A 19468-nucleotide genomic window follows, 5' to 3' on the forward strand; every position below is an offset into this window, starting at 1 on the left:
TTTTTGTGGATATGTCTGGAATTATGTGTGATTACATACTGACTGTTGTTACATGTTTGAAAGAATAAATCAATCAAATCAAATCATCATGCAGTGTCAAAAGAAAAATGACCACAATTGCTCTTTTGACTACTGCAGCTTGCCATCACATCTGACAAGCATCAACTCTGTACTTCTTAGTGGGGCAATTAAGATAAGGTCCCTGGAACTTTAGAGATAAACACTTCAACGTATTTCTCTCTGTGGCACTCCATGCTTTATCAAAAGGTAATTACTTAAGCATATTTATTTTATTTACTTTTTCCCCCAAATTTGATGCTTAAATGTTAGGTTAAATCAGACCAGTATTCACTTGTGTGCTTGAATTCAAATTAAGACCATCACAATGTTAAAAATTAACCTAGGTTTCAGGACCCAAAGCATACAAAGGTTCTCAAAAACTGTCTAAGCATTTTTTTTCTTGTAAAGTACTGGATATTTTAGCTCTTCAGGTCTTAAACATCCTTATAATGAGAAATAATCTAAGACTGCTCTGTCTCTGGTTTAGCTGCTCCTAGCTTTTATTCACACTTAAGCTGTGATGAGGGGTCAGAATATATTTTGCTTTTAAACCCATAACAAATGACCCCAAATGTATGACATATTAGAGGAAATGATGCACTCACCTGCCCTCAGATGATGGACATCTAGCACCTCACTAACCTGGCAACCTCCACAAAGCAGTGTCATCCAACAGAAAACCATCCACAGAGTGGTGCTGCTAGGCAGCGGACGTAAAACCTGCTAAAATGACGAAAAGAGAAGAGGGTATGTAGAGGGGTTAGATCTCCAAATAGAAGAGCTCTGCTTGTCCAAATCCAACTCCACAGGATCACCAGTAGTAGCAAAAACAATCCAATGGTTTGTGTTGCATGTTTTAAGTGGTGATATCCTTAACGGAGGAGAGTGTAGAGACTGAAACACTCCTGTTGAAGCTGTGGAAGTAGCTTAGCCTAAGGAAACAGGTGCAAACTTTACCTGGAACAGTATTCAACTTAATGTGAGATCACTGTTTGGGGAAGTGAGTAGGTGAGGAGGAGAGAGAGGCTGAGGGGAGGGACAGCAAAGGAATCCGAAAATCAGAGGGAGTGGAAAGAGAGGAATATGTAAGAAAGACAGAGGAAGATCTGGGAGTGATGGCGGAAAGTGGATGTCTGCCTCCAGACATGTTTTGAATGGAGCAGGGGAAAGGGATGTTCATACAAAGTGAACATCAAGTCTTTTGGGGAGGGTCTGTCACTAAATCCTGCAAAGTGCCAAATGGTAAAATCTGGTGGAAACACTGTGGCTTTTATCTTTCTGGAACATTGACATTTGAATACTGAGCTTTAATCTTTCACTCAGCATTTGAAGGTGTCTTGAAAATATTGGTGATACTGTGTTAATTCCTTGAAAATTAATGTTGAAATTTTCTCCCCACTTGAATTATTTTTCCTTGGCAGATGTATAATAAGATGAAATGTGGTATAGCTTTTGTGGTATGGTATAGTGAATTGTGCCATAGAGTTTGTCAGAATTCAGTACAGTTAAAGCTCAAGGTACCCGAGCACAAAAACTCAACAGTCTCATTCTGAGGCATTTATGGACAAAAACCAGAAACACACACACATTCTGAATCCTTGCTTTTAAAGCTCTCTGGTAGGTTGAATTACAGAATTAACATGACTCACTTTGGATTCTCTGTGTGCTCCCTTTATTAATTAGGAACAGCGTCACTTACAGGGTTATAAAAGACACTTCATTTCCATAGATGCTGGAGAGATAGAGGGGGGAAATCTCAGGTGGATCCACACTGATAGGTTCTGGGAAGGAAAGGGCAGTCAGTTGGGGCTTTGTTGCAGGTGGACAGTGGAAGTAATTGGAGAGGCAGGGATCAAGATGGTTAAAAGGCTGTAGGACTGAGGGCAGGCCACGGGCCCCCATTAAGCAGCACCAAGGCTCTCTGTGGAGCCTTCTTTTAAACCTCCCACGTCTTGTTGTGTAAATGGTGACATAACCCTAACCAACCTGTGAAAGAAAGTGTTGCACAAAAAGGGACAAAAAAAAAATCTGCAGTTACTGATGACCTACTGGGCTGGGAAACCTTTGAGCTCTAGAGACTGTGTTTTGGGAAATGTTGATGATGAAGAAGTGGGAAAGATTGAGAGGGGCTGATAGACATGATTTCTCATAGTCACACTCAAAACGATTAGAAAGAAAAAACATGACAGGGAGTGATAATGCAAAATGTTTTGTTACTACTAATGTGACACAGGGCTCAAATTACTCCCAAAATAAGTTTATATTAATTCAATACACAGGTAAACCCATGCTGCCAATGTCACCACAACAAACATGTTGGCTTTAGATGCTAATGCATCCAGAAGAAAGAATAACTCATCTGTGGCTGCTTTTCAAAAAACCAAACTGATGTTAACCATGATTTTTCCCACTCTCTCTGCGCAACAGAACATAACTTCTTTTATCTAGCAGCCACTGTTTCAGACTTTCTAGGTCCTCTGTGGCTGGCTGTTTAAAATGATTGCTTGCGATTTGAAAAACACTTCTTATAACATTTGCTAGGTGGCAGGCAGGGCTACGGGCAGGGGGAGGTGACAGTGGGGCGTGGGTAGAGCAGTGTCTCCCAACCAGAAGGTTGAAGGTTTGAATCTTGGTGCCTCCAGTCCACATGCCGAAGTGTCCTTGGGCAAGACATTGAACCCCCCCGTTGCCCCCGATGGTTAGAGCCCTCGGTTGCGTTAGCGCCGCAGATGGCTGCCTCAGTTCTGTACCGGAAACAAAATTCCTTGTGTGTAACATACTTGGCCAATAAAGGTGATTATCCTTTATCTTAATGTACAGACCTGATGTAGAGAAGACAGGGTAGAGAAGCTAGAAGAACAGCAGAAAAGCACTGACAGATTCTCATGGAGGGGAGGTAGAATAGTGGAGAGACACCACACACTGTCCAATCTTAGTTAATGCACTTTTTAAATTGCAAAAAAAAAAAAAAAAAAAAGGTTTCTATGCAGCAGGGGGCAATGTGTGGGAACAGGGTATCCATCATCACAAGTTCTGGAGAATCCATCAAGCTTGACCTTAACAAAGAAGGTCCTGGACTGGATACCTGTTGAACTCTGTTCAGAAGTCACCTAATCTGTGGAGTGGGCCACTCTAATTCAACCCTTATGCCCAACGGTTGGCTCTGCTCTGCCCTCCTCTCCTTCCACTCCATTCACAATGATGAACCTCCTTCCAGTAACCCAAACCTTCTTACCCCAATGACTCCCTCACCTCAGCAGACAATAGGCCCTGTTCAACCCCTCCTGCCCTCAATCCCACTACATAATGCAATGGGCCAGATCAAAGTACCAACTGCACAGTCAGGTACTAAAAAGTGCTAGGTATGATTGATACAGTGCAACTACAGCCATCTTCCAACCACAGTTAAACCTTGCATTAGTGAATATCTCCCAAGTTCAATGACATTTGGGTTACGGCCATGTTCTTAAAATGATGCATCATTTGTGAAGTTGGTTGGGCCCACAGAGAAACTGGAGTGATTTTGAGCAAAGCTCCTTCATGCCTCAGTGATCGAGAAACTGATGTTACGACTAATGCACTATATACTATTACAACAACGATATTTAACTCCTATTAGAAACTCAATATCTTTTGGGGTCACAGTCCACGTTCAATTCCACTTGCCTTGTCTGCAGCCAAGCTAGCACCTCCTAGCACAACTAATACCAATATACTAAAATAAAGACTAATATGCTAACATTTTATAATTAGCACTAAACGTAAAGTAGAACTGAGGGTAACGTCATTAGTTCTGCAGGTATTTTGTCATAAACCAAAGTATAGGACAAAATAAAATGTTGACTTAATGATGGCTATAAATTAAAAGTCAGGAGAATCAACATTTATTCTTTGGGGAACATGAATGTTGATGCCAAATCTGATTGCATTCCATCCAGCTGTTGAGCCCAGTTGGATCAATCAGGTCAAAATGTTTTGAAATTTTTGATCATGCATCTTCCTTAATTGCTTTCAAATGTACAGCCATCACTATAAAGCATGCCATCCTATTGGTGTCTTTTTTAATACATTTTATGACTTGTCTGTGCAAGTGGTAATGTTTTAATTAATAGTCCTTTGTAAATGGCCTCATCTATATGTGATGTACATATGATTATAACCCTTATTCACTCCAATAGTTGCAAACATATTTATTTCTGAATCAATAATGCCAACCCACTAGTTAGCTGAAAAGTCAGAAAATCACAGAAGTCACTATGGCACAATTTCTGGGACATGGCATTACATGTCACTCAAAATCAAGTATGCCAGCCTTAGGGTGGTGTTAGATGAAAAGTCAGAGGATCAGCCAAGTCATTTGGATTTATCCTCTGGAGATCATGGAATATACAGTATCTACCCAATTTCATGACAGTCCATTGAATAGCTGTGAAAGCTATTCACTAAAACCTGGAAATGTCAACCCAGTGGTGCTGGCAAATGCTAGGGAACCAAGGGATTCATTCATTTTATCAGTGACTGTCAAGGCATTCAAAAATATGAAACAAAAAAATTTGGACAAGCTCACCAATAACACAAAACACTTGAAGGTTGTCAAGAGTTGCTCCTTCATACAATCTAACAAAAATGTGAAAAACACTGCAAACCCAGAGGAGGAGGTCCTGACAGTGACAGTGTGTTGAGGGGTGGGTGTCTGTGGTAGTTGGCATAGACATCCCACGCTGGATTAGGGCCATGATTGGTTGGAATAGGAGGAGGGGGAAAATAAAGGGAATGCCCCAGAAACACAACACTGCCTGACACATATGGAATGGACTTCTCGTGTAGCTCGACTGAAACATGCCTGCCAGAAAGAGAGATCTGCAGAATCCCATGTATGCCACAGCCAAGTATTCAGCCTGTGCAACAGAGCAGTGCATGCAGGTGACATGTATTCTACCTGTAACATGAGTGATTCTGTCACAGCATTGACCCACTTCATAACTTGTACATCAATCAGGACTGTGAAATAGTAGTTAACATGTAAGGTGCTTTACTGTTAGACACTTTCCCACTGAACTGAATGAAAAAGTATGCCCAAGCTTTTGAGTGGAAGTGTACGTGTTTATTTTCCTGAATAGAGATAATTATGGATAACAAAGTAAGCTGGTGAATTACTCTGGCAAGTTGCATACTGGCCACGTCACCATACACTCTGGTAATGATATGCAAAACAAACACTGGCGAGTGAGGATAAAAACTGCCCAAGGATAATAAGAGACTTCAGCTAGTCAATCACAACAGTTACTGTAATTACACATTAAAATGATACATCTGTAGTTTGGAACAGAAAATTCCACCTTAGCAAACGCTCACTACAAGTTTCAGCACAAGAGATTACAATAAAAATCTATTGAGAGCAACTGACTGCGGCAGTAGAGCATGCAGAATAAAAGGTTAATTGTGACTACTGTATCTTGAGAAAACTCATAGAGCTTGCCAAAAGTGTGTGAACTTGTCCCATAGTAGGTTATGGAAAGTTACAAATATTGATCAATGTAGCCCTTTCAATTCTGCAGCCAGAAAGGTGCGATGGGAGGGGTTTCAGATGTCGTTTGACCATAACAGAAACTTCAGATGACTGATGCTTTCAGTACACACACACCACGTGAACAATGGCAAAACACTGGCACACCATATGCACGCCAGCACATTAACATAAACCCTTACTAAGTGCAGGATACACCAGGATACAACGCAGAGGAAAACGCCCTTTGTGTGCCCCTCTGCAACCAGTAGTCATACAGCATGTTGCAGTGATGTCATGTGAGCATAGCTGAAGACTGGTCTGCCTATAAAAAATGTTACACTGTAAAATAAGCTGAAATAATTTATTTCTTTAAGAAATAAAAGCGCCATTATCAGTACAAGTGCAGAAATGGCATCACAATTTCAAGAAAGCAAACCCGATTACCACAGAAAAAGCCAAGATACTGTACATCAAGAATATACAGAAAGCACTGACATAAATTAAACACCATCAGCACAAGACCGACTGCGTTACAGATTAGCAACTCTCTTTGATTCTTAAATGTGTAAATAATCTTTCTATATGGTGTTACTGCAGGAGTGAGGGTGACAAGAGTACAGACATTTTAAAATGTCAAAATTACAAATGCCCATAAATTTGTTTCCCTGAAAATGACATCTTATATACATTTCAAAAAAACAGATCAAGAAACACAAGAACATGCAAACAAACAGCTCCTCTCATTACTTTCCATGTACCCCTTCAACCATAGTTTATGCAACTCGCCTTTTATATGATGCTTATATAAACTTCATTTTAAGGTCAAAATGGTAGAAAGTGTTCAAGGGAAACATTTGATCACGGCAGCAACAACTTCACTCAACAGCCTCTGAACAAACTCCCTTGCATTTAATCTTTCATGAACAAAAGCTGTTGTTGGGCTCAATTTACACTGCATACAGTATGCACACACTGCATGATGACACACTGAGCTATACAGTTTCACAATATTGCTGGAACACATTTCTGCATGCATTGAGCCAAAGACAGAGAAACAGTTATCAGTCTCGCCTGCAGGACGTAATGTTGCTCTGCATGATTTTATACAACCTTCTTGCAAATGCTCAGGGTTTTTCATATTTTCCATTTCATAGTCTAGAACTTTGCACTAAACACAAAACTGGAAGAAGTGTGTTTAAGTGTATAAAAGTACATAGAGTAATGTACTCCAGCTACTGTAACAACCCAACAGGATGGTGAGGCTTTACACAAGAGCTTTCTACATGTTATTAATGTCCCTAGCTTTTTATAAATTCAACCCTTTGCCTGGGTTCTAATCCACTGGCTAGTGGGGTTGTTGTTTTCCCAGGAGGTGATAATAAAGCAAGATTCAGGAACTTTCAGGCGTTGCCAGCAGTGTCGCACGTATGCACAGCAGCCACTCATGACTGGTCAAGCAGCAAGAATAACTACAGCAAACACAACAGCAGTAACTATCATATTACTACTGCGACTAGGACAACCAAAACATTAAAAGCAATATGTTTTTCTATTTGGACTGTATCCTTGATTTTTTTAAAGCAATCACTGCCAATGTGAGCCAGTGGAAATGTTTACAACCCCCCCATCCTGTGAAACAGCAGAAGCGTCAGGTTTGTGGGCCGGATATAGTGTAAAGAAGAGACTGAAGTGAATGGCTGAGGGGCAAGAGCCTGTTGGGTGAACCTACGTATATACAGGAGAAGCGTCAAGCATCAACACTCCTCCTTCCCTCTGTCCCAGACTCAAGCTCACCTCAAGACTTGTCTCATCTTTCTCCCAGTGTGTCTTGACTGAGTAACAGCCATGTGCTCTGCTGTACCCAAAACTGCATTTGTGCAAACGCTCTGGAGTAATCCCAGGATATTTAACCAGTCATGTGAAATAAACTGGTCTGGGTGGAGGAAACTGTTGACACATTTTATCTTAAACAGGCCTTATCTTCTACTAACAGAAAGTAAAGATGGAGAGAAAATACTTCACAGCTGCTGATTATACTCCACTCAATAAATACTCAGTCCCACGCGCTGTGTAGCAGTGTCACCAGTGAATCAGGTAAACAAGGGAGGTTTTTAATGCCAAAAACCTCACATCTATTCAGAAAAACCATCCAATTACAAAGTGGTTTTGGATTAAAAATCAATGTGCAATTTGTGCATTCAATAATAATTGTGGCAGGTTTTTTTTTCCTTTCATTCAATTATTTGCACCATGCCTCAATTTTTAGGACGTTTTCATAAATGAGATAACCTTCGTTTTAGCTCATGTCCCTTTAAGCATAAAAGTGTGTGATTTATAATCACAATGACATTTGTGAATATGACACTCTTATGTGGTAAATGGTAAATGGTCTTATACTTGTATAGCGCCTTTCTATGCTTTTACACCACACTCAAAAGCGCTTTCACATTATTCGGCCATTCACCCATTCGCACTCCCAAGCACTCATGCATTCACACACCGGTGACATCACCGGGAGCAACTGGGGGTTCAGTGTCTTGCTCAAGGACACCTCGACATGTTGACTGGACAAGCCGGGAATCGAACTGCTAATCCTCCAGTTAGGAAACGACCCACTCTACCTCCTGAGTCACAGCCGCCCTCAATGTGCAAATCTACTATTGTATAAATGTGTTCAGCACGATGGACAGCAAACATCTTTAAATTCATATATTTTTTTAAATCCAATAAGGCTCAAGTCAAAGCTTAGTATCCAGTAAGTGCTCATTATTTATGCCTCCTGACTCAAAGAGGAGCTGCTGCAGCTTTTGTCTTTGGGCACTACTAGAATCTCGCCCCCATCTCGGATGCTGTAAGAGTGAAGGGCCCGGAAGCCGCACTTCAACTCCTCAGGCCCAAAGACTGAACCCATCTCCCGGTCGATGTAGAAGAGCCTGATCCCATTAGAGGGCAGCTGCAGCAGGTCCCTAAGTTGTTTCTTCAGTTCACCCACGGTCTGCTCCAAACTGAGGCTGATGGCCTCCACCCTCTCGCCCCAGCGAACATCCACCATGGTACATCGGGGAGTGAGGTCCACCTCTGCCAGCGGAGCCAGGTGACCGTACTTGGATACAAGGATGTGGTACCTGTGAGAAAACAGGGTTTGTGTCAGATCACTGGAAGATTTTGCCATGTGTCCTGTTAAAACTAACAGACAGCAAATGGTCGAGAAGAATACTGTGAGGATCTTAAAGACATACTAAAAAGAGGACAATATCTGTTTATTTGGGTTCATCAGAAGTGTGTACACAACCGTAGGTGTAAAGTTTTGTCCAAGTTTTAAAAAGAGAGCCCAAAGAATAGTTCAAGTCCTAGCTTTATCTTGGCATTATCAAAGTCTAACAACTCAACACCTCTAAAACTCACTAATTAACTTGTTCATCTCTCTTTTTTATTTATTTTTTTTTTACAAGCAGACATAAAAATTATATATTTTTGGCAAAAAAGTCACATTACATGCGGTCACCATTTTATGGCAAACAACAAAGCGCAGCAAGTTCATGGAGGTTTGTCATCACCTGAGGTTGCCAGGTTGGTACTATCATGCCTTTACAAATACATACAGTATACTAAACTTGTGCTCACCAACTATATGAGAGGAAGAATGTTTTGTCTCCCACAGAAATTCAGCATCAACTTCTATGTGAAAGCTCTGTTTCCAGCAGTCTTCATTACATCTTCTCTTTTTCACTAGGTCAATTTTGCAACTTCATTTCAGCCTGACATTTCCATTCTTTTTTAAATGAGAAAATTAAACTTGAAAATGTGTGTTTAAAAGACAGAAACACAGTTCTCTCTCGTTTGGTTGTCGTGAGAAAGCTCTCAGCCACCTCAAGGGAATGCATGTTTGAGATAAGGACCCAAGAACGATTAAATAAAATCCAGGAGAAAGGGCCTGGGCTTTCAAAGCTGCTGTAACAGCTGGGCCAATCAAAGTGATTTTCCTTCCCTATCCCAAACTCCTCTACAAAGCCGGTCCTCTGGCCTGGAGTTTCTGGCCAAAACCTGTGGTCCACCCTGGGAATTCTTCTCTAAGGCAGCAGTGCACAAAGCGCCATTCTGAGCGAAGCCATTCAGATAAAAGGCTTCAATTAAGGTGGTAAGCATGGCATAATGGGACACACACTGCAGCAGGTGATAACGGGCTAGCATTTCAATTGTCTTTTAAAGCATTCTTCCATAATGGACAGAAAAGAAGCAGAAACAACAGATTCCAGAGATAACACAGAAACTATCAAGCCCTGATCTTTGCTGATGTTTCTTTTGGTGTTTCAGCCTTACCACGTTCTCTAGTTGAAACACAGCCTGCTCAGAAAGCTTAAAATGTCTATTTTCCTCAATATCCACAGTTACTTTTCACTTCCTCTCTACTCCTACTGGACACTCTGACTCCATTCTCTCTTTCATTCTTCTCTTGCAACTAATCCTTCTTGTCCAGCCCATATATTATCCACTTATCTGTGTACATCTTTTGTATATTACTGCGGTATGTCAATCTGATTTATGGTTTGAGCTATGTTTATAGTTACTCAAAGCCAGGCTATGTCAGAGGCTGAGAGGCTGTGACACACCCTGCATCACTCAACTTAAGATTGACAGAATACGTGTATGCATAAAAAAAAAGAAAAATCAACCTGCTACCTTGTGTATCAGTTATCCAATCAGAGAATTCCAAGCACAAAGGACTCATTGAGTAGGGAGAGAGTGGTGGCATTGTCTCCCAAAGGTTAGTTTCCCCTCGGTCAAGACTACACCATCCTTTACAAATCCCTCTCCAACATTCTGCTGAGGTTAAGTGGAATGCAGTTGGCGAAGAGTGTGGGCAATCATTTGACCACTGTCAGCCCTGAGGAGAGCTTTCCAAAATTATATCACACACTAGAAATGTACTGTTGTCGCTACACCATTTTACAGGTGTTCAAAGACAGACACATTCTTCGCTTTTCACTGTTGTTGGGTATAAAGACTGGCAACAATATTTACACATCAAAGACAAACATTTGTAACAAAATGATAAACAAAAAATATCTGCAAGCTGCAGGTACAATGATCAGTCTATTCATCGGACGTGCTTCTCGAAGTCCAGTCCTAGATGATCAGTATTGGTCCTAAAAAGCTTTATCAGAGCTGCATCGTTCTGTATTCTTATTCTGCTTCTGGAGTGTTTGTTTGTATGGGGAAAAAGTAACGTCCAAGTGTCAGACTCATTAAAATCAAAGGATAGAAATGAAATAAAAACACACCCAAAAATAAAAGGTGAGAAATGTGTATTTGTTTAATACATGCATACAATCTGACTACCTCTCAGAAAGCTCCCGTTCCGTGCCTTCCTGGTAATACCTTACGAAGAACCTCTCTGCATCCTCTCTCTCCCCATTAGACACTGCACTCCCATTCAACACCACTACTGATGGCAGGCTGCAAGGAGGAGGAACAGTCCAAAGGTTATGTATGCCTATTTGTAAGCACAATGATTAGAGGGTAAATAAATAAAATGGTCTCCTGTGTATGTGGCAATAAGGTTTTGATGTTTATGTGTTCAGACTTACCGTGCTAAAAGGAGGCTACGTCTCTCCTGGGTGGAATAAGGCTGCAATAAAGGAATTCCCTTTGCTTTGACTTCCTCCAGCTTAGGGAAGAAATTCAGCCTTTCAATGTCCTCCCATTTACTAAGCCCTGAATAACAGAACATTGTAGAGTATTAGGGCCACATTGACTATTTGATTACACCATGCCCTCAATGATGGATTTTGACAAGTGGAACTGTGGAGTGTTTTTTTTTTTTAAATCCCTCTCAGACCTGAGTTGTTGAGGTTGATGCTGTGCAGGTTGGGGAAGAGGTGCTGCAGGTTTTCCCGAGTGTCTCCCACAGAATCCAAACCATTATTGGCCAGCACCAGCACACTCAGACTGGGGAACATCAGCCCAAACTTTCTCACTTCTGCCCAATCCCGCAGCTGGTTGTCTGTAATCTGCAACAGGCGTAGAGACGAACAGCACGTCTGGGATTCCGACACAGTGTTATAGCCATTTAGGCACAGGAAAAGCTCCTCCAGCCTGTAAGATGAGGCATGGGGAATTGGTTGTGTTTGGGAAATATAAATCTATCATTGATACAACAGATCATCGGACTCTTGAATCCCTACATTCAGAGTTTGTGTTAGGATCTGCATAATAGATAAGGCTGGTGTTGTTCTATCATTAACTGTCAACAAGTCCTATTAAAAGTATGACTTTCAATTAAAGATGCACTGATCGATCATCTGGAGTTTGGAATCAGTCATTTTTAGCTTGATCGGCAGGTATTAACATTAACATATTTCATAACTTACTCTGGGGTATGTTGTAGGAGCGTGTGCACCGTGTCCCAGCTGACGCGTGTGTTTATGAGGACAAGTCGTCTGATCCTGGAAAAGACCTCAGCCGTACTGGGCTCTAGTGCCACGCCACTCAGAGGGTTCATGCTCAGATTGAGGAAGTCCAGATTTGGGATGGTGGAAACAATAGTACTGATCTGGTAACCCACAAGAATTTATTTAAAAACACAAAAAGGAACTTTAGAATGAATGTCAAGTATATCAAATATATAGCTCCTAGTAGATACTAAGAGAGGGTAGTGTACCCCTCCCCACCACTATGTATTAATATTACAGCCTTAGATCAGAACATACTGTGTCATAATTAATTTCAAAACACAAAAACAATCTGTGTCACTCTTGTTACTGAAATATTTGCCAACAAAGAATATTTTTGCCACTACAGCTAGAGATGCCATGCACTGAACAAGCTAGCATATCTTAAACTAAAATGCTTCTTGCCAGTTGCAATCAGAACAAATAAATAAACTCAATCTTATTTCTGTTTCAAGAGTAGCTCAACTTTTGGGGAAAAAAAAACACTCAACTTTGCAGGATGTTCTAGATTTCTAAGCACCTAGTAGACGTAGTAGTGGTGAGTGTCCTTACTCACCTCTCCCCAGTCGTTAAGTTGATTGCAGGACAGGTCCAGTTCTACCACATGGGCACAGAAAGCTGCAATGTCTAACTTCTCCCCGGCTTTACTGATTCCACGATCACTCAGAACTAATACACTGGGCAAGAAGAGGCGATCTGAAAATAGGAACACTGATGTCAGTTCAGCACATCACACACAGTTGAAGACATTCAGGAGCTTTACACTTTCATCTTCTGTGATTTTTGATTAAAAAAAAATGCAGGGTGACGTTGGTGCTCACTTAGCACAATCAGTAGAATTATGGTCATTACCCTGCATCATCTCTCACCTTTAACAGGAGATCCGGGAGCGCTGGGCAGAACAACAACTCCTATGCCTTGGCCATATGGGAAATTCTCTGGGTTGTACTTTTCACTGAGGACTTTGGTGAAAGTCCGCACCTCCTCTTCATCAGAGGATGACTCCATAGTTCCAGCCCTGAACGGGTATCCAAGGGAGATGCAAAGAAACAGATAATAGTCACTTTTTCTTTTTAACCTGTTTTTGTTTTTAGCTTGGCAGCCTTTGATTTAATAACTGTCAAGTCATTATGACAGTTACACATGCCCGGTTGCTCTGTATCACTTGTTTAGAGAGAAAGGCTGACAACATTATATTAGTTATTACTGGCAAAATGACCAAAACCCACTTTTCTGATTTTCCTACCTTGTGTGAGACTCATCTGTTCTTAGTGAAAACATGAATCATAAACAATAAATAAATAAAATTCAGGCCATGAGTAAATATGTTCACTTTTTAAAAGTTTAAATAATTTCCACAAATAGTAAGGAAATGTTTAGCAAAAATTATTCAAACAAGACAGTGTATTTGTTAGGGACTATTTGTAGCAGGTTTGTTGCACTAGTGTGTGTTTGTAGCACAAGGACTGACATGTGGGAGTCATCCAGTACAATAGTGGCTCATTGATGTTTCTGGAAAACAATGGCGCTCCATGGCACAGTAGACGTAAGATGTATCAGGCTTTGACTACACAGATGATTCAATTCAGTGCAGGTTTATAGTCTTTCATGGGATTTGCTGACAATAAAACCCAAAGGAAATATCAAATTTATTACCTAATATGACATCAATGGCAGCTCTTAGTAACGTTTTAGGGGCTTTCAGCAGAGACCCAAGGAAAGCCTGTTTTCAGCAACACATCCGATCACATGCCTCCTCCCCTGCTGAGAGAAAAGGTGGATGAGAAACTGATGAGATGAGAGGAAGAGCACCTAAAAGAGCTGAAATGAGTTTGGTAACAAGACAAAAGTTAACATGCATGTAAATGTAAAGTGCCAGACAGCTGTGGGTTGTGGTACTGTATATGAATGGAAGAACAACGACACTTCAAAACCAGTGAAACTTGCATTATAATGTTGACAAAGAAGAGGTGGAGTGACAGCTGGTTTCCTGACAAGAACAAAAACAACATAAAACATGACTACCCATAGAAGCTGGACTTTAGTCCAACTCAACTGCCTCCTCAAGTCTTTCATAAAAGCTCTAATAGACATATGCCAGACTAGCCTCATTTTGTCCGCTGAGCACTGAAAACCATCTGTCCTGAAACCTGCCCATATAACGTTACCTTTACCTTTGTTACTACTGATGATCAGTTATAGCCTAAGCCTACTTACTGGATCTGTTTTTAAGAGAAAGGTTTCTCCTTCAGACTTTCTTCAATTCGGCACATACTGCGAGTTATCAAGAAGGAAGTTGTTTTTATCAATAAAAGTTTAACTTTAACCTGCTCACTACCGCCCTCCAGCGTCCAGTGGCAGCCAAACTGAGGTAAAGAATTAGTTTAGATAATATTAGCTTTAGTGTACCCCGACTTTCGCCCGCAGCTGGCTGGGACTTTATATAATACAGTGCACTAATGTCGAATTGAATGGCGACCCGCTATGATCCAGTGAAGGTCAAACGTCTTACTGTATTTGACAATAAGCAGACATTTTAAACCAACAGCTTTTTAACAGTCCAGCGAAAACACTCTTCAAGCCACACAGAACGCGTTTGGGGGGCTGTTACGGCTGAGGCCCGATTGCGTAATGTCGCCTGTACAAAAACAAATGGATAAAAATGAAAACCACCACTTTGACAGTTCATATGGACACTGACTAACGACAGTAACGTTACTGTCAGCCTTGATAAATTGTGCAGCATTGCTGAAGAGCCAGGCTGTGCAGCAGCAGCCACCTTTACCTGCATAGATCGGCAAAGGTAAACAGTTTTCGGTGGTTGCTTGGTCGAGTCAATACCATGACCTCCCAACCTGACGCCACATTTAACCATTCTGTACTTTTCATTACTGAACGGTGGTTACATGTGGTTGAGATTGTTGCACTCACCGTCTCCAGAACCCCGTCGCGTTGTGTTTGTTTTTGTTGTTCGTCGGTTGACAGTTTAAGACACGCCCAATACACCGGAAATGACGTTCTTTAAAAGTCTAAGGGACCAAATTCACACTTTTTTGTGGATTAAAACTATAATTTAAAACCGAGAACTATAATTCGCATATGATTTCTGATGGAAACATTTTTGACTTAAAGCAATTCACGCCATCAAACGTTACAATATAAATAAAATGCATAAACCACTATGAATTTCTAAATAAAGCTGGCCAGTCCTTCATTCAGCCTACAATTTAAAATAGTATCAATAGCAAACAGCATGACAAATGGGAAACCTATGGTTATAACAACCTGTTAATAGTTCGTTTTTACATATCAAAGACACCTCTTCATATGAGGCAGCAATGTAATAGTTACAATGACCACAATCTATTTAACATTAGGAGCTGATTCCTTTGAGTTTTGACAAATTAATCCTTACACCATTTTATGAATATTTAAGAAATTAAACTGCAGAAACTGTACAGTTTCTCCATTTAATCTAATCAGACAAAGATGTCTGTGTAAAATTGATTTGTGTTTATACATTTTACTGCATTTTTCCAGATTTTGTTTTCTTAATTTTAGAAGATATGCAACAGGAATACTCCATTTGACAGTAGTTTTAATGAAGTAAAATAGGTCTACCCTATGCTGCCATCAGATGGCAGTCATGTGCATGTTATGGTTTTATGCAACTTTGTTTATGTGCAGTCAGCAGCTGTACATACTGTAAGTCTGTGCAGTCAGCAGCTTTACAAGTTATTGCACTGAGGGTTGTTGTCCTGTTATACAGTCATGGGTCAAAGTGTTCATGGGTTCATCAGAGTGATGGTTGTTTTGGTGTACAGTGTACTGTAGCGCTGTCTAGAGGGGAGGAGCTCGAACAGTTTATTTTTAGGGTGTGAGAATCCTCTTCCATGGAGGGCAACGGGGTCCCAGGGAATCTTTCTGCAGTCCAAACTGTCCATTATTCTTGACCTGTTTGGTTGCTGGGCCAAACCAGACAGTGATGGATGAGCAGAGAACAGACTCAGTGTTACCTGAGAACTGTATTAACAGTTCTTGGGTCAGGTTGAACTTCATGAGCTGGAAGTACATCCTCTGCTCTGCCTTCTTGGTGATGGTGCAATAGGTGAGCCATAGTTGGTTTCATAGAAAAACAAACACTGGGAGAGGATGTTTCAGAGTTTGTCCAAGTACTTGGAAGAGAATGGGAGTTTAAACATATCACAGTTGGTATGTGATCACCTCAAACATGTTTAATCACCATACCTGAAGACAAGAACCACATATGTAAAAAAAAAAAAAAACAGTCTGGTTCTGCATTTAGAAACTAGTATATAATCAGATGAGTCATCCAACAGAGAAGGGGCCAGTGTTTTCTCTACAAGTCACTAGCGCCAAAGCATGCCACTAGCGCATCACAGGTAGACAGCCTTAAATATCCTGGGAAGACTCTCATGACTGACCTGAGGACTCTTACTGTACAATTAGGTTAATCCTCCCATTGTTATTTCTGTGCTGGGCTTAATCTCTAAAACATGCTGATGATATGCACATCAGTTAATGGGACAAGGCTCATATACGTTTCAAGCTTGTGAGCATCTAATACAGGTATTCAACAGTATACACAAGGTATCACACACTACAGTATATGTGTGAGTTAGGAAGCGATATCAGTGCAGAAAGAGTGAGGAAGCAGCGTTGGGATTTAAAGGTGTGGCCATACAGTAATCCAGAATAATCCTGTGAGTCAGCTTCATTCATGACCAGAGCCAGATTAGTCAGCCAGTAATTCACTGCCTGTGGGATGTAGGGAATATAAACAGAGGCAGAGAAGTCCAAAATCCAGTGCTAGAGTCCTTAGCCTTCTGAACACCAAACCATTAATTTTTCCTTTTGCTTTTATTGGATTATCATCATAACTGAAACAAAAACTGAGAAACATGGCACTCCTGAGGTCAGGCTGGCTATGGAGACAGAGTGAGTACACACTGGACTTTTAAAATACTTTTTTTTTTACTGATATCAAGGGGGAGATTGCAGGTTTGAACATTATGACTACAAACTCAAATTTATTTGAACTAATGCTCACAACAATTTTCATTACCAGTGATTCATTATTAACTGTTTGTCCATAAAGCTGTTTGGATAAAATCAATTGACCAGCAACAACTTGGGTTCTGGTAACTTGCTATGGATATTTAGTTTTGTTTTAGGGGATGACAATAACAAAGTAACCAGCAGTGGGGGAAAACAGAAGTGGGAATTATATACAACAAATGGACAGATTGGATTGTGAACCTTGCAGTTCATAGTTGCTTCCTCAACCATTAGGCTACCAGCATCCCCCATTTTATATACAAAAATATGTACAGATTAGTTATGAATGTAAATCTTCACTGGTTGCAGCTTTACTTGATACAGAAGCCTGAGTAGCCACTGTTGATGAAAAGGTATATTTTATACAACACAATTTTTTTTCAAAAATATTCATGCCATAAACAACACTGACATTTTACTCCAAGTCAAATGGGATTTAAAAAAAAAAATAAAGTTGAGTTGCTGAAAGAGATTTTTATTTATTTTTTTTACTAACATTATTCACAGAAGAATACTACTGTTAAACTATGACATGTGCCTCTTCTCTAGCCTTGATCCTCAAACGCTGGAAGTTAAACTGGTGTGACCTCTGGATTGATGGGAGCATGTGCTTCTACAAAACGGACACCAGGCAAGAGCTGGAGCATCGTGTTAGTCTCAAGACAGCGTGTGTAGACGTGCGGTCTGGCCTGGAATGTGGAGGTATAGCACAGAGACCATTCTGCAGTATAAAACCACATGTGACTGTGATGCAAACACTGTTCCTTCATTGTATGTCTGCATGCCAAGCGGACAATCCGCACAGTTAAACCAATAAATAGTAATTTCCTGAAAATAAGAATAAATCAAATAGCATGCCAGCTATTAGATCAAGAGACATATTCACAAAGTATCTTATCTTACCACTAGAAGTATGTCTGAAAATGAGCTTATTTGTTTTCTTGTCAAGCATTAGATGAGAAGACGGATACAGTACCAACTTCATATCTCTGTTAAATATGAAGCTACATCAATAAAGTTATCATATTGTCAGAATACAGAGTGACGATAATATGCATCAGTGAGTGAATAACTCCTTTAACTTGGCCATGCTGTAGGTGTGACACTACCAGAGAGTAATCCCAGGGAGAATCTTATTGTGGTTCAGCTCAGAGATGGCTCAACACTCAACCTGTGCACCAACAGTGAGGATGAGTCTATGTAGGTAACTCATTTCACTCTTGTCTGCTCTGCCTCCCTTTACAACTGTCCATCAATGTTTCATTTGTGTTCATTTCTTTACAGAGCTTGGAAACTGACTCTGCTAGAGGCCAGGAGAAACCTGGTGAGTGATCCATATTCTCTGTAAGAGCTCAAATAGGATCAGCTCGCTAACAGACAGTTTAATTCCATTCCAGTGCTAAAAGCAGTGTTTTCTTTCTGTCCTGCAGGTGTTCACATACGACCCATATGATGACTCCTACCAGGCTGTACCCTTCAACAGCTATCACGCTGTCTACATCACACCAGGAGCAGGGACAGGTGAGATACTACAGTGATACAAAAACCAGGAGGTTTTGACCAATGTGTGGGCCTTTAATTTTAAATGATCCTGTGTTGTTTTGTTTTGGGCATTACTAGTCTGTTATTATGAATGGAAGTAATAAGCAAAGGCATAGCTGCTATTTAGGAGACTATGCTTTGGCATTTCTTGTGATTTACAAGGCAGCTGCACCAGTGTGTGTTACTTTCAGCCATCTGAGGAGTTGCATTCTGCAATAAAAACAAAAAATATTTTAAGCATATTCCACTATTTGTAATCTCAACATTTATTTTTTTCCAACATAATTTAATGCAGCGAGCCTCACAGCCTCTCCTCAGCTGGCCCTGACCAGACCGGGGACTACACGCTGGGGGGCCATGAGGCGTGCCTCACAGCCTCTCCTCAGCGGGACCGGGGCCCACACGCTGGGGGGGCCTGCCGCACGCCGGCGGGCCGGAACCTGTGAGGGGCGACCTCACAGGCCCGAACCCTCACAATAACGGAGCCCTCTACTATCGGAGAGGGCAGAGATGACATCGGGACCATGCTTCTCATCTTTGAAAGCTGAGGTGCCATGAGGCGAGCCTCACAGTCTCTCCTCAGCTGGCCATGACCAGACCGGGGCCCACACGATGGGGGGCCGTGAGGGAAGGCTCACAGCCTCTCAACAGTGGGGTCTGAACAGACCAGGGCCCACATGCCGTGGGGCCGTGAGGCACACCTCACAGCCTGACCTCGGCAGGACCATGGCCCACGAGCTAGGGGGCCGTGAGGCGAGCCATACAGCCTCCCCTCTGCGGGACCAGCCGGCAGGGGCCTGGTACCCTACCGGACCGGGGCCCCGGA

General features: G+C 41.3%; 3 protein-coding genes across 5 annotated transcripts in view; 1 reads left to right on the forward strand and 2 right to left on the reverse strand.

Moving 5' to 3' along the window:
* The window catches only part of tecta (tectorin alpha), a 25895-nt gene extending 25174 nt beyond the window's left edge, over window positions 1–721 (reverse strand). The window contains 1 exon segment of the mRNA XM_020598335.1: window positions 666–721. The gene's annotated coding sequence lies outside the window, so the exon portion shown is untranslated.
* A 7407-nt stretch (window positions 722–8128) lies between these two features.
* On the reverse strand, window positions 8129–15017 carry LOC109959323 (tubulin-specific chaperone cofactor E-like protein). Of its 3 annotated transcripts, none has more exons than XM_020598567.1 (9): window positions 14953–15017; window positions 13678–13782; window positions 12891–13039; window positions 12578–12717; window positions 11941–12122; window positions 11409–11665; window positions 11158–11284; window positions 10910–11026; window positions 8129–8694 (listed from the first exon to the last, which is right to left on the reverse strand). In XM_020598567.1, the coding sequence occupies exons 3-9, from the start codon at window positions 13027–13029 to the stop codon at window positions 8340–8342; spliced, it is 1317 nt and encodes a 438-aa protein (XP_020454223.1). In that variant the 5' UTR covers window positions 13030–13039; window positions 13678–13782; window positions 14953–15017; the 3' UTR covers window positions 8129–8339. The 3 variants fall into 3 exon arrangements, with proteins under 3 accessions (XP_020454223.1, XP_020454224.1, XP_020454225.1); XM_020598568.1 differs by having other exon boundaries at window positions 13678–13785; window positions 14953–15013; XM_020598569.1 differs by lacking the exon at window positions 14953–15017 and adding an exon at window positions 14807–14944.
* A 1912-nt stretch (window positions 15018–16929) lies between these two features.
* The window catches only part of plekhb1 (pleckstrin homology domain containing B1), a 7327-nt gene continuing 4788 nt past the window's right edge, over window positions 16930–19468 (forward strand). Inside the window, exons 1-5 of the mRNA XM_020598571.1 lie at window positions 16930–16980; window positions 17650–17802; window positions 18198–18300; window positions 18385–18424; window positions 18531–18621. Of these exons, the coding sequence (XP_020454227.1) occupies window positions 16944–16980; window positions 17650–17802; window positions 18198–18300; window positions 18385–18424; window positions 18531–18621 (424 nt within the window). The 5' untranslated portion in view covers window positions 16930–16943. The remainder of the gene's footprint in view (window positions 16981–17649; window positions 17803–18197; window positions 18301–18384; window positions 18425–18530; window positions 18622–19468) is intronic.

Source organism: Monopterus albus, unplaced genomic scaffold (assembly GCF_001952655.1).
Source record: "Monopterus albus unplaced genomic scaffold, M_albus_1.0 scaffold38.1, whole genome shotgun sequence".
In the NCBI taxonomy this organism is placed as follows: domain Eukaryota; kingdom Metazoa; phylum Chordata; class Actinopteri; order Synbranchiformes; family Synbranchidae; genus Monopterus; species Monopterus albus.